Below are 14,206 nucleotides of genomic sequence, written 5' to 3'. Positions count from 1 at the left end.
GCAAATCTTTAATGACTGTCCTTTATTGATTGATAATTATGTTTGTTAATTATATTGCCCAAAGTAGTTTTGCATGTTTCAGCTTTTGCTAAGCTGTAGTTGTGCAGTCATCTAGGACTTGATATGAAAATATATTGTAAATGCTGAAATACTGCTGACAATTACTAAAAAAAGGTAGAAGATGATCTTGTTTTTCTTGAAAAACCTCTCTTACTACATTCTGGTTATGTAGGTGGATGGTTTTGATTGATGGATGCACTGTTGGGTTAGTTAATAGTCCAAATGGTGTAGTCTGTGCATTTTTGTATTATTAAGGAGATTGTGAGTTTAAAATGCATCTTCTTTTACTTACTTATTTTTCATCTGGTGTGACCAAACCCGTATGATTCAAGCATGGGGTTTTATTAAACCTTTGGCTGGCTACATTTTGAATTCCAACACATTCACAGGAGAAAGGAAGGGAACTCTTTTCTATGTCCTAGGAAACATTATTGTGATTTCGATTTTTTTCTATCCAAAATGGGACTGGAAAAAATCAATCTCCTAAGTACATATCAATCTCATTAACACAAGTAAGTAGCAGGAAAAGAACTGTACAGGATCGATCAAAAGATAAATGTCAGACCTGTAACTAAACAAGTTCAGAATAGCTTTATAGAATTGAATCCTTTCTATTTTCTACTTCAGAACTGGTTTTCTTTATTTTTTGAAATTGATCTTCTCTGAAATGCCTATTTTGTTTCATCAGTTACATTTCAAATACACAGAGTCCTGATCTTCTCTTTTATTTACCAATTTTTAATACTAAGATTTTAAAACTTTATATTCTGTGAAAACAGTAATTTGTTTAAAACTATGTAAGTTCCTTTAAAAAAAACCCAAAAAACAAAACACCAGGAAAAACCCAAAATAACTTACTCTCTTTCAAATATTAAGCTGTACAGGAAACAGCCATCTGCTCCCTCAAGTGACCTACTTGGCCTCTCCATAGATTCTCCATCTTCTGTGTCTGCAGTGGTGCAAAGTGACCTTGCAGTGTCTCCTTCAGGCCCAAGTAGGTGGTGAATGCCTCTTTCCCTTCCATTCCACTTCCCTAAAACAAACCCACAAGAGCTTAGTGGAGGAATCAAGAAGGTCCTTGTAAGAAAGAAAACAAAGATACTCCTTAACTTTAAGGATGTTCCTTAAATTTTCTTAAAAGGAGAATTGAAATGTGTCCATAGGAACAAAACTGTAAGGTAGTATAAGGTTGCCTGTAATTTTTTTACAGTAATTTTTTTCCCCCATTTTATAGATTTGAGCAGTAGAACATGCTCTGTTTTCTATTGCAGTGAGGCCTGTAAAACACTCTGGTAATTTCTATCTCAGCTTGTTCTGTAGACTTGGAAGGAAGAAACAGGAGTTTTTTCAGGAGTGTTAGAAAGACTTGGCTTCAGGTACCCTGAATTACTGTTTGCAGAATCCCCTCCTTTACCCACTTTAGAGAAATCCATATACTAAAGCTAAAGGTGTGAATATCCCCCTGGGAATAAATGCCTAGAATTCCATTTTAGTCCTTTACAAATAGCAAAAAGAGTTTTAAGTAGTATCTACCATGTAGAGCTCTGCTGATGCTGTAGAGATAAGTATCTTGGATCTAAGACTTTTCAGAGTCATTAAAATTTTGCCTTTTATGTGATAAACAGCAATTCATTTCAGACTCTTTATAGGCCTTCCAAACAAAAACTTTACTCTTTCACTGTGCAAAGTACAAGTAGCTACTTCTGCATAATAATGTTTAAATGATCATTAATTATCGCTTTGAATTTCAGATGGCTTATCTGCACACCCTGAAGATAAAAGCAGGCCTCATCCATCAATTTACCCACAGCTGGATTCAGCAATTCCTAAAAAAGCTCATCAATCCCAGTGAGTAGTTTCTTATCAAGGAATGGGAATGGATAACAGATTCTTAGGGGTATTAGTGCTCTGTAATTCATCTAATGAACATAGGAAGCTCTGAGGACACAGATTTACTACTTTTACATATTAGTCCAGTAAAACAAGTGAAAATTCCCTCTGTGCTAGACACTGCTTGAGAGGATTCAAAATACACTTATGCCTGCAGCACTGTTTTGTCATAAATAGACATAAATGTACCTGACTTTCAGCAGGGAAAGGGAGAAACATGAAACAGGTCAGTAAAAGAGTTTAAGACAGGAGAGGTGTCCTTATAATGCCTGTGCATGGGACACTGGTCCATCTGCCCATGCTGCTCTCAGTTGTGACACACAGGAAAGACAGACCAGCCAAAAAAATAATGAACAATCAGAATAAACAGTTTTGATCATTTCTTACTTACGTTCAGTGTATTGCTCTCTCCTAGATTTGCAGCTGAAGCACAAAACAATAATGTAAGCAGCCCACCTGGACACACATACAGCAATGTGAGTAATACTTATGTTCAGGATGATCATTCTTGCCTGGCAGCTGTCAAATGGGAACTTTCGGATTGACCCCAACTGCTGTCCAAGTGGGATGCAAAGATCTCTTCTGTGGCCCTTCTCCATACCTCAGGGAATATTCTACTTGGTGACCAGGTCAACTTTCCTCTTTTGCTGCCACAGATACTAATGTGGAAGCCTGTTTCCTTGGGTCCAGCACAATCCCAGGGCAATTTGCAGAAAGCACTTGCTCTATTATTTGTGTTTAATTTGTTGCTATGTGAAGCAAGCTGAGATCTCCTCTTATTGCCACGATGTCACTCTGGTGTATTTTCTATCTCAAATAAGATACTAAAAACAAACATACAAAAAAAAAAACCCAGAACAACCCAAAGCCCCCAAAAAACCACAGCCCACCAAAAAAGTCACTTAAACCCCAAGTACAGTGCAGGGCAAATGTCATGCTGCAGAGAAACAACCATGACAGAAGGAATGGAAAGAATATGAAGGGGCTTTGAAGTAGTTATGAAGGTGGTATGAAATAAAAAAGATGAGAAGCAGCTCCCAAACAAACATGCACAGTCCTTATTTTAAACTGCAAGTCAAAGCAGATGTTTGAATCCATGTAGTGTAACAAATCACACAGAAGTAAATTATACAAATGTGCTATAGAACACTAAAAGTTGCTTTGAAGTTTGTGTGGAGAATGAAGATTAATTGGGTTGCTAACTATTGGCCTTAGAATTTTACCTGCAGTAGTCAGAGATTAAAAGTAAGTCAGCAATTATATAAGTGAGGTCAAACCAGTTCTCATAGAACAATCTGTTTATGCATTGTTTTGCTTCATGTCCTTAGCTGGCAACTCTTTTAAGCCCAGTGCCTCTGAACCCAATAAATCTGCAGGCTGGACAGACTGTGCCATCGAATGGACCATCACCAGCAGGTAATAAATACTGCAAATCACCTCTTTCATGTTTCATTTTCTTGTTAGAACTTAAGGCCTTTACATAATGACTGGCAGTGACTAGGAGCAGCAACAAACATTGACAAAGTCATATTGCTCATGGATGCTGTTACACACCTGTCCATTTTAGCATTTAAAGCAGCTGAATCCATAGCATATAATGTGCTACTTTCAGGAAGACACAAAAAACATGCAGTAATCATGCTGTTCATTCTCATTTAAATCTGGATCTGCCTGTCTTTATTCTTCAGCTCCATCAAAGAACAAGTCACAGTCACCTCATTACTACGAGATAATGGAATTTGACCCCTTGGCTCCCACTGAGTAAGTAACTTTTAAAATAGAATTTTAAAATTCAGAGGTGCCAAAGGCAAAATGGCTTTTTCTTCTGAGAGGGAAAACAGACCACCTTAGGCTGAGTTAACTGACCAACTGCATCACTGATGGAAATGACAGTGGCTGCATTTTGTATGTTTTCTTCCAATATTTCTGGCATAAACAATTAAGGAATAAACTGTAGTATGCTCAGTAACTGGCATCTGTAAAAATAGAGGAGTAATGCTGTGTCAAAATTACTAAAAATCTTATCCAGTGATACAGAACAGTAGAGGAAATATGGTCAGGGTCCTGCTGAAGGAAGCTGGTAGAACTTCAGCACAGGTAGTTCTGGAATAAGATAACCAAAGGAATTCCTGTTCACAGCAATCATGTTTTTTGAAGAATGTTTTTCTACTGCATATAAAAAAATACCTCAATTTAAATATAAACCACAAAAGGGAATGGATGCTGTGTCTCTCCAGAAGGACAAAATAGTGAGACAGTGAACTAATACAAAACTTAACAGATGGCAGAACCCCCCTTTCTAACAGGAAATTGCAAAAAAATTGAGCTGTCTATACAAAACTTATTTCCAAGGAGCCATTGAATTCTGAGGTAGGGAGATCTCAACAAAGCTTCCATTGTTTTTTTTTTAATTAGTGCAGTAATTGCACAGTGGTGCACTTGCCATTTGCGTTTTGCAGTCCTGTTCCCAAACTTGTTTGATCAAAAGTAACAACGTCCAGAGGTACCTCATTAAATGTACAATCAGATAATCAGAGCAGGGTTGGCTCTTTGTTTCCATGGAGACCTGGGCATCCTGCAAGGGAAGCTACACTGTAAACTTTGGGCAGGATTTCCCTGGTGCATTTTGTCAAAATGAAATGTGATATAGGAGTCACCCTGCTCCCCCTCTTTCAGAGCTATTTATGAAGAAATTGATGATGTGCTGAAGACAGATGTTTAAAAGAACACAGACTGACGGTGGAGGTGGAATCCTTTCCTGAATACTCTCTGGTGCTGGTCCTGTGCAGTGCTTCCTGTAACTACAAGTGAATAACAGAAGAGATTTTGCATTTTGACACAAGTAATTAGTGTTGGAGTACTAAGCTGTCTGCAAGTTGACAAGTTACTTGGCTCTACACCTTGACAATTTGTCCTAAATGTTCAGCTGTGTGTTCTTCAAAGTCACTTGAATGGTTATTTTGGGGGCCTTTAAAATGGGACTTCCAAATTCACCTGTGTATGAAGTAACACTTGACACCTGGCACAAGTAAACAAAAAGGACATTACATTCACAGAAACTGCAGAATCCAGTTTCTCTTTTGGCCTCACTGCTGTCTATGGTCATCTCCCTAGAAATCTATCAGGGGGTTTTGATATATAAAATGGTTTTCTAAAACTGGCCTCTTGATAGATGTCTGAAGACGTGCAGTGTTACTTTCCTACATCCTTAATACAGATTTTCCTTTTTTATTTTCTTCCAAAAACCCCACAGTATAGTTGGATTTTTGTCTTGGGAAGAACCTAAGCTGGGACACAAAGTGCTGTCATCCATAATTAACAGAACAGAAGAAAAACCTGCTTGTTCCTATGTTGTTGTTGTTGCTTTTATTAACTCAGTAAATATTGGAGGGGGATCAATTATTTCTTTTGATGTTCCCACCCTGCAGAGATTGTTCTGGTGAAGGAAAAATTAATCATCTACAATGCAGATGAGCAATAGTTACCCATTTATTTTAACTGTTTAACCCTGTTAATAACTGTTTTATCTTTTAATAAGTGCCTTATCTATTTTAATGCTAAATGTAAACTGTGCACTTTAACAGGTATAGTTCTCTGAATTTATAGCTAATACAAAATTTGAGAACTTAGTTCATGTTCATAGCCAATAAGCTAATTTGTGAAATAACTGCATTTTAAACATTCCTTATGTTAACTGTTTAAGGAATAAGTTCTCAGCTGGTTTTGCAATTTTTGTAGCATAAAATTCCAAATAAAAGCAAATGCTGTGATGTAAACTCTCATCACTTCCAACTTTTTCTCTATTTGTGTATTCCTTGAAACATAAATGTAGGTAGCTTTGGAAGTATTTTAGTGTGAGTCTGTGCAGTTTGCTGCAGGACCATTAGAACCCCTTGCTTGTATTCAAAACACAACCTTGATGAATTTGGGGGTTTTGTAAGCTGAGGTGAAAAGGTGAGCTGCTTTACTCTAATTTTTCTTGCATATTTGCAATGGTCTGGACTGCAGCCTGAGAAAACATCTGAAAACAGGATTTGAGGTGGATTTTTTTTTAAAATTTTTCCCCTACAGCTTAGTTGTATAGGCAGAACCCCCACAGTGAAAGGTAACAAATCCAACTGGCTGTTCCAGTGTAATCCATAATGGCTGATTGATGAAGAAACCTCTCCGTGTTTAAAGCAGCACAGATAGACGGAGGGAAATTGGCTAATTACCAAGGTTAGAGCCTGTGTTACAGAGGGAATGTGCTCAGCATCTGTGCAAATTTGGGCTTTCAAAACTCGGGGGGAGAAACCACATTTTTATGGAATTGCCACTTGCCAGGGGGATACTCCTTTTCTTCTGAAGAATGTGGCCAGAATAAAGCAATGGGTGGAGAACTCCCATAATCAGTTCAGCTTTTAGAAGGACAATGGACTAAATGCAACTGAGGTAAGAAGTTTTTTTTTCCCCTAGTCTGGATTCAAATATTTGTCTTGATACTTTTTTTTTCCTGAAGCATACTGGAATTACAAAGCTTGCTGCTATCTTCTGTTGGGGCCCTCCCCCTGGTCAGCCTCGTTCCCCACTGGTTGTTTTGTGTTTCCCTGCGTGGGCAAGGACCCTCAGGTCCTGTGATTGTGACAGTTCCTCGGCAGATCCTCAGCCATGTGGCTGGAGAAATAAACATCTCTGAAACATCCATCAAGAATCAGGCCATACATATTCATTTCCACAGGCCTTGTTCTTTGATACACGTGTTGCAGTTTCCCCAGTGTAACAATCTTCATACAGATGTATTTCATCTGTGTGGGCTTCACTTGTTCTGCTGGATAAAATGCATTAGAGACATGAAATGACGACAAGTTTTCAATCTTTAATATACAGTGAAGACCTGTATGTCATCCAGAATCTGTTCAACCAACATAAGTAACTGGTACAATAATGCGTTGTAAAGGTAGCATCCATTTCTTTTCAAAAAAGCATTTTTTAAACTACTGTATGCAAATATAATTGAGACTGAAGTAACTGGAAGTTATTTCTGAAATACTCATTGCCTTTTCAGAGTCCAGGCTAACCAACATTAGCCTTACTTTATTAGATCTTCTCTGCTGGAAGGGGTACAAAGACCTGGCCCAGCAGAAGAGATACTGGCTGAGATTAATTTCTGTCTGAGAATGAGCAGGTTACTTGAACTTGCTCTGCAACTCGCTCCTGGTTTGCAAGGCAGTGATAAAGTGTTATTAGACCTACCCCACAGATAATGACCAAAAGTTACATAAATAGAGGCTTACGTGTTCTGATGGTAAACAGAGTCCACCTGAAGAGCTGCTGCACTGCTGGGCAGGCTTTGGCCAACTCAGCCTGTGAAAAGGCTGATTTTGGTTTTTGAGGAGACTCCTATGCTGTTCATTAAGCTGCAGTTCACAGCAGCTGTTTATGCACTGCCATCCCCTCAAAGCATGTCAGACACAAGCCCAGCTTGTGTCTTGTGGAGGTGCCCAGAGTACAGCCCTCTGCAAAGAGCACTCATTAGCAGCAAAGATACTTCAAATGAGTGGGACACAAGAAGGAAATATGGTGGTGTTTCCAAATGGAAACCATCCCACAGATCTGATGTGCTTACACTTAAATTACTGTTCTTATGATGACAGTTTTAGAGCAGTCTGCTCTTACCAAATTAACTACTGATTCAGTAATAACATGAGAGGGTGCATCACCTTCTGAATCATAATATCCTCCTGTGCCAGGGAGGGTTACACAGAAATACAGTCTAACTTTGTTTAGTTATGGAATTACCTTAATTTATTATCTGCGTTTACCTTTATCCAAAGTAACTTAACATGCAAGTTATTTTCTGGAGCCAGCAATGGAATTTTAGATGCTTAATCAACTGATTTTTTTCCTCTGTATTTAAATGAAAATCTTAATTTATACATTGGTTTAAAAATTTGCCTTGCAGTATTCAGATAACATCTTACAAAGAGATGGCCTGAGAAAACCCTCTGTTTCAGGAACAGTGTGTTCCCTTCCACTGTCTGATGAAGAAATACTATCCCTAAAAAATAGGGATACATTAAGTTGGTTTCAAAAAAATGTATATATACATATGCTTTCATAACAGCATGTGCCCATGGTGGTTTAATAATATAATTTCATATTGCACAGTACTCCTGAGTTTTTTCTTCTGAGGAAAAATGGCCTCAAAACTTGCACTCAGATGTAGCAGAAGTCACATTTTGTAGAGAAGGCCCATTACTGATACCCAGGAAGTGGCAACTTCTGTCCTTCCTTTGCTTCAAAGAAGGTGTAAGAGAGGGTGATCAAATCAACTTTAGCCATTTTAGGGTCCTCTGCAAACTCTGGGTCAATGTAGAAAAAGACAGGCATGTCCACTTCCTCCTGAGGATTTAGCCTCTGTTCTTCAAAACAAAAACACTGGGGGGGGGGCGAAATCCACAATTAGACAACAATAGTGATGATAAATTATATCTGCCAACATGAGAGAAATGTTCATGGTTAAAAATAAACTCTCTGTCCCTGGACACCCCTAAAATCCTGGGAAGGATCAATATGATGAGCAACAAGACAGCAATTCTGTTACTATGGTGATACAGGAAAAAAATAAATCAGCTTAATGAACTGTGTAAAGGTGTCAAGGGGCCAGGCCAGCTCACATTGTTCCACCTGCCCTCACAGTGGTACTAAACAGATTTTGGAGCCACTCTGATGGGATGAGCAGCTTGGTGTGAGGGTAGTAAGGCTAAGAATGAACTGATGCACTTTACCATTTGAAAAAATCAAGGTATTTTCTTAAAAAGTTGGCATATGAAGAATGGTGTCCAGAATTAAAATGAAAGAGTTAATTTATAGGTAACTGTTTTCATTTGTGTAAAGGAAAATGCAATCTTTGGTTTGTTCACACTTACCTGTATTTTATTGAAATACTGTCCTGCTTCAAAGGGGACAACGTTGTAGGTGGAGATTCCAATTACTGGTTTGTCAGTAGGGTTTTTTGCTTTATAAAATGCCAGTGCAGTCTCTCCTGGTACCACCTGTGTAACATAATTGTACAGTGATTTTAATTTTTTTTTTAAATCCACTGCAGCCCTCCACCCCTCAAACCAAGTTCTTTAGACTTTATCTAGAATTAATTTTCTCTTTTGCTGTTTCAAATTGGTTATCTCACAAATATTTTTGATTACATGCAATTCACTCATTCAAAATTAAAAGCTTCAATACTGTTCTATGTATTTTTAATCTTATCCATTTTGCCTGAGTCTTCTATTATTCTCAGCAGTTCAGCAGCACACAGAGCTTTTTTAATAAGCAGATTTATATATGGTGTGCATTTAATTTCTGAGGTTATTCTTTCAGTACTGGACTCAGAATATATTAAGAAGCGTGACTCCTTATTTTGAGAGCTAATTTGAAACAGAAAAGTTAAATTATTTGTGATTTTTTAAATTAACAATACCGTTTCTATAAGGATAGGGGCAAGAGGAGAAACACTACAGGTTTAGATATACTGTTATACTATATATTTTTAAGTATATATATATATATAATTTTGCAGTGTGTATACCATGTGCATGTGGTGTATATACCAGGAAGTGTATATATAAATATAGTTTCAGTAGCTTTTTTGATAGCTTCATGGGGTGGCAGAGGGGCAACTACAAACAGTGTCCTGTAAAAAGGACATTGAGGTGCTGGAGCATGGCCAGCAAAGGGCAACAAAGCTGGTGAAAGGTCTAGAAAACATGTCTTGCAAAGAACAGCTGAGGGAGCTGGGGTTGTTCAGTCCCAAGAAAAGGAGGCACAAGGGGAACATGACTGCTCTCTAGAACTACTGACAGGAGCGTGTAGTGAGGTGGGGATAGGGCTTTTCTGCCATGCCTGCACTGAGAGGACCAGAGGAAATGGCCTTGACATGAGATAGGGGAGATTCAGATTAGATATTAGAAAATTTTTTCACTGTTGGTGTGGTCAGGCATTGGAAGGAGCTGCCATGGGAGGTGGTGGAGTCACCATCCCTGGAGGTGTTCAAGAGGTGTCTGGACCTGGCGCTGGGTGATGTGGTTATGGGGTTACAGTGCCGGGTGCCCTGGATGATCTTAAAGGCCTCTTCCAACCTTGAGCGCGGCGCTGCGCGGGGGGAAGGCAGTGACTCACGTAGATCTCGCTCTGCTGCGGTTTGAAGTTCCACTGCATGCTGGCGTGCGTGTCAGCGTTGAACGTGACCCTGATGACCCGGTCTCGCACGGGCTCCATGCGCTCGATCCGCTCCGCGCCGCGCCCCGCGCCCGCCGTCCCGCCGAGCCCTGTGGCCTGTCAGGGAAGCGCAGTGAGGGCCCCGCGCCCGCGGAACCGGCGCCGGCCGCGGGCCCCCCCGTACCTGGCAGTAGAGCCGGTAGAGCGGCACGGCCGCGTACGACAACCCCACCATGCCCACGGCCGCCGCCGCGATGTAGCCCACGGCCGAGCGGTTCCGGCGCCGCCACTCCTCCTCCTGCTGCCGGGTGAAAGGGTTGGAGCTGCGCACGCCGCGGGTCCCGCAGAGCCCGGGCCGGGGCAAGGCCCCGAGCCGCAGCCCGCGGGCGCACCACGCCATGGCCGCAGCGCGGGGGCTCTCGGGACAGGTGGCCAAGGAACGGGGCGGGGAATGGGGCGGGACAGAGGTGGGAACAGGGCGGGAGTGGAGGCGGGAAGGTAGCGCCAGAGGGCGGGTCGAGCCGCCATCGTATCCCCGCCCGCCGCGGCCCCTCCGAGCGCGCTGAGCGCGGGGGTTCCGCCGGAGCCGCCTGTGGGTGCCCCTTCCTCGCTCGCCAGCGGGACGGCTCGGGCGCAGGTTGTGTACGAGGTAACTGGAACAGCCCCCAGGCCGGCGGGGTTCGCGCCCCCGGTACCGCACTGAGCGGGCTGTGCTGGACGGGAGCGGCACTGAAAGGCCGGCAAGGAGCGGGGTCACCGGAGGGCTGGTTGTCCCGCAGGTACACCGCACTGGACGTACGTGGTACGAGGGTGCTGAGGGATGACCTTGGTGCCGCAGGTACCTGGTTATCCCTCAGGTTCTGTGCTGGCGGCCCCAGGACGGGCGCTGAGCGCGGGGCTGCTCCGGGTGGTCCCTCCGGGGCCCTGCAGTTTTTGCCCTTTTGTGCACTCTTGACACCGGTTGTTTGTTTGTTCCTTTTCCCCACCGGTGCTTTGCTTCACGTTAATTCATTTGTAGGGATTTGTTGTCCAGGCACAGATATTGACACGCTGCAAAGGGAGCGAGTGCTGTTTGTAAACAGCAGCAACCTCCGGATGGACAAAGTCAGGCAAATTCACAAACAATAGTTTTTCACCTGGCTGGTGCCATGCACTGTAACAAACTTTGCCGTAGCAATACTTGAATTTACTGCTTTAGAGCTGTGCTTCTCCTGTGGTTGTTCCAGTAACGTGAATCATACAAGGACTGGCAGCTCCTGGTACCGCCTCATTTTCCATGTTGAATAAGAAAATGGTAAAGGTTGCAGTGTAGCCATACTGTGGTATTTCCACTGTGTTTAGATGCCTGGTTTTTTGATCCTTTAGCGAGCAAAACCTGAAAACGTTTGGTGCAGGAGCATTTGTGGTATTCCAAAGTGCATTTAACATCTTTTTCACACAAGATAATACGGACATGCAGGAATTAGTGTGGTTTTGTGGAGGCTGACCACCTGGGCATTCTGCTGTATCTTGGCCACGGTTTGTGGTGTGACACTGGTGCCAGGAGCACCTGTGCTGGCTTGCCTGTGTGTTGGGAGAGTTCCTTGTCCCTCTTGTCTTGGAAATAATTCCTGTTCTGGGTTGTGGCATGTAAGGGTTCGCAGTGTACCTCACAAGGTCAGGAGGATTTGCTGCTACTGATACAAACAGGTATTTTTTCCATTAATGCTTTTGTTGCAGTTTTTGAAATTATTGTAGTTCAGTACATCCAGGGTTGTATTTCTTGTCAACCTGTTGTATGTACTAATAAAAATACAACGTGAATTTCTGGGGGTTTTGCTACATTAGTGGTGTGTAAGCCCATTTTGTGTGTTTTGGCCTATTCTTCATACTTCATGTGAGAAGTTCAGAGACACTAAATACCAGATAGTAAGTTAAAGAAACATGAGAAAACAAGACACACAGAACACCTTATCATGTTGCAAGTAACATTCCCTTTCCAAGTAACTTTCAGTGGAAAAAAAAAGAGATTGTTTTTGCCTTCAGCAGTTACATTACTTCATCTTAGAATTGTAATCAGTTCTTTCCTTTTTTAGAAGATTTTAATCACAAGGGGTTCAGGTTTACCCTAATTTCTGCCTTATAAATTAAGAGGAAATTAGGATGTGAAATGTTTTGATGCTAGCTGCAGCAAAGTCCAAGTCGTTAACTGTTTTCAGCAATGAATTGTATCCATTTTGTAATGGCAGTTGTCTTTTTCCGGTTTGATTTCAACTAGTTAGTAATAAATAAGATTGTTTTCAGTGTCTGAAAATTAAAATGGCCATGTAAATTTCAGAAAGTTGTTTCTCCTTTTTGTTTTCAGCAGTTTTGATCCTGGGTAGGAGCCTGTTCTTCATGTGTCAGAACTCTTCATTTTGAACTTTTATTTAAATAAGCTTCTAAGGAGATGTCCAGTACAGACCCCCTCACAAATACAGAGAAGGAGTAAGTACTTTTTTTTGCCTAGATGCAGAAATACAATTACTGGATTATAATATGAAAATTCTTGCAGTTTCATTGGTAGGATCTTGCTTTGATGAAGTCTTAAAGAAAAATAACTTTCATATTAAAGCAGTCTGCAGTAACATCGTAGAAGACCTGACACCAACACCAGTCAATTTACACATTAAGGGAGGAAATGTCCCTTAAGCTTTTCATTAAGTTAATCAGCACTTGGTTGGGACTAGTTTTGTAGAGATAAAGCCCTGCATAGAGATTTCTTAATTTAATGCTTCTGAAGTATGAAAACATACTTGTATATAGTAGATCACTTCCTTGTACATCTGCGGTACCTGCAGTAGCACAAGATATGGTATGGAGGTTTTGTGTCTCAGTGCATTAATTTTTCAGAATACTCTGTCTCTATACCTTTAATATTTAATATGTAGTGCTTAGGAACCATCATATTTTTACCATTGTCATGGGATATAAAATAATAATTGTATTGATTCTATAAAACATAATGTTATCCACTTAAGAGTTGGATCAGATTCTGAATGTCAAATCAAATGGATTCAGTCATGATTGAAAACTGTAACTCCAGACCCTTCCCAGACTGCCAAATAACCACGCCAATGGTGTCATCAAAACCAGAATTAAAGCCTCTTGCTGGACTGATCATGTTTGTTGTACTTGTGCAATAGAATCCAGCAAAGAGTATTCAGAAGAATTGTAAAACAATTTAGCATAGATTTAGAATTATGCCACCTCATAAATAACTTGATGGTTTTGAAAAACAAAACCACATAGCATTAAAAAAAACTAACTTGCTTTTCTGGGACCTGAAGAAGGCAGCACTCTGCTTGTCTGATGGAAATTCGGGGTACAGGATCACAAAGATACATCTCTAAGACAGCTGTGGTTGCTAGAGTCATGTGAAAGATGAGTAGTTTACATGAGTAGTTCCTAGCTCACTGTATTCCAAAGGCAGTTTTTCACATAAGAGATGAACAGGAAAGGCACCTATAACTGCACTTCAGCTACATGCTGATGGCAGACTGTAATTTTCTGTACTTTTATTTTTTATGGGAGATGGTCTCGATGCTTCCAAGAATGGATTTGGTTATATGTTAACTGAGGTTTACCTAAACTTTGAATCATACTTTCCTTTTCTGCACAGGGGTTAGCCTCAAACCATTCCTGCTTCTCCACTATTACAATGTTGCCCAAGCTTTTTTCAGGCTTAACAATTGCCATATGACATATGTTTTCTTTTAATCTTTATAACCTAATCAGCAAAATGTATTTTGAATAATGAGTGGGTTTGGATGGATCATATTGAGTGCTCATCCATGATATTTGATACAACATTCCTTTGCCTGTGGTCCTTAAAACCTGAATTTAGGGTTAGTGAACCTGAAAGGCTACAGTTGCACAATGGATTTGTATAGGATTTTTGTAAAAGGCCTTTGGTTTATTTATAACAAAAAAGATCCTGTGAATCAAACTTCCAAAGATTTTGCAGATCTTTTTGTCATCTGCTAAATTATCCTGTAATCCATCTCAGTTGCTAAAGCATTGCAAAACTTCCCATGGGAGAGGC

The 14,206-nt window shown here is 40.7% G+C and overlaps 3 protein-coding genes across 13 annotated transcripts in view; 2 read left to right on the top strand and 1 right to left on the bottom strand.

Moving 5' to 3' along the window:
- The window catches only part of TOM1L1 (target of myb1 like 1 membrane trafficking protein), a 28,604-nt gene extending 22,862 nt beyond the window's left edge, over window positions 1-5,742 (top strand). For all 7 annotated transcript variants that reach the window (XM_069032795.1, XM_069032794.1, XM_069032797.1 and 4 more), the window contains 6 exons: window positions 937-1,054; window positions 1,812-1,908; window positions 2,366-2,426; window positions 3,279-3,366; window positions 3,639-3,711; window positions 4,627-5,742. In XM_069032795.1, the coding sequence (XP_068888896.1) occupies window positions 937-1,054; window positions 1,812-1,908; window positions 2,366-2,426; window positions 3,279-3,366; window positions 3,639-3,711; window positions 4,627-4,672 (483 nt within the window). In that variant the 3' untranslated portion in view covers window positions 4,673-5,742. The remainder of the gene's footprint in view (window positions 1-936; window positions 1,055-1,811; window positions 1,909-2,365; window positions 2,427-3,278; window positions 3,367-3,638; window positions 3,712-4,626) is intronic.
- A 1,043-nt stretch (window positions 5,743-6,785) lies between these two features.
- COX11 (cytochrome c oxidase copper chaperone COX11) lies at window positions 6,786-10,671 on the bottom strand. The gene is given in 5 exon segments (XM_069032800.1): window positions 6,786-8,367; window positions 8,859-8,984; window positions 10,105-10,260; window positions 10,328-10,578; window positions 10,581-10,671. Coding segments are annotated over 5 exon segments (807 nt in total). The 3' UTR covers window positions 6,786-8,184.
- A 32-nt stretch (window positions 10,672-10,703) lies between these two features.
- STXBP4 (syntaxin binding protein 4) overlaps window positions 10,704-14,206 on the top strand; it is a 68,344-nt gene continuing 64,841 nt past the window's right edge. The window contains exons 1-2 of one of the 5 annotated variants that reach the window (XM_069032785.1): window positions 10,704-10,792; window positions 12,488-12,609. In XM_069032785.1, coding sequence (XP_068888886.1) covers window positions 12,572-12,609 — 38 coding nt within the window. In that variant the 5' untranslated portion in view covers window positions 10,704-10,792; window positions 12,488-12,571. The other 4 variants (XM_069032787.1, XM_069032788.1, XM_069032786.1 and 1 more) reach the window with 4 other exon arrangements.

This window comes from Aphelocoma coerulescens, chromosome 18 (genome assembly GCF_041296385.1).
Source record: "Aphelocoma coerulescens isolate FSJ_1873_10779 chromosome 18, UR_Acoe_1.0, whole genome shotgun sequence".
NCBI lineage: Eukaryota > Metazoa > Chordata > Aves > Passeriformes > Corvidae > Aphelocoma > Aphelocoma coerulescens.
This window is presented reverse-complemented; position numbering and strand designations above follow the sequence as displayed.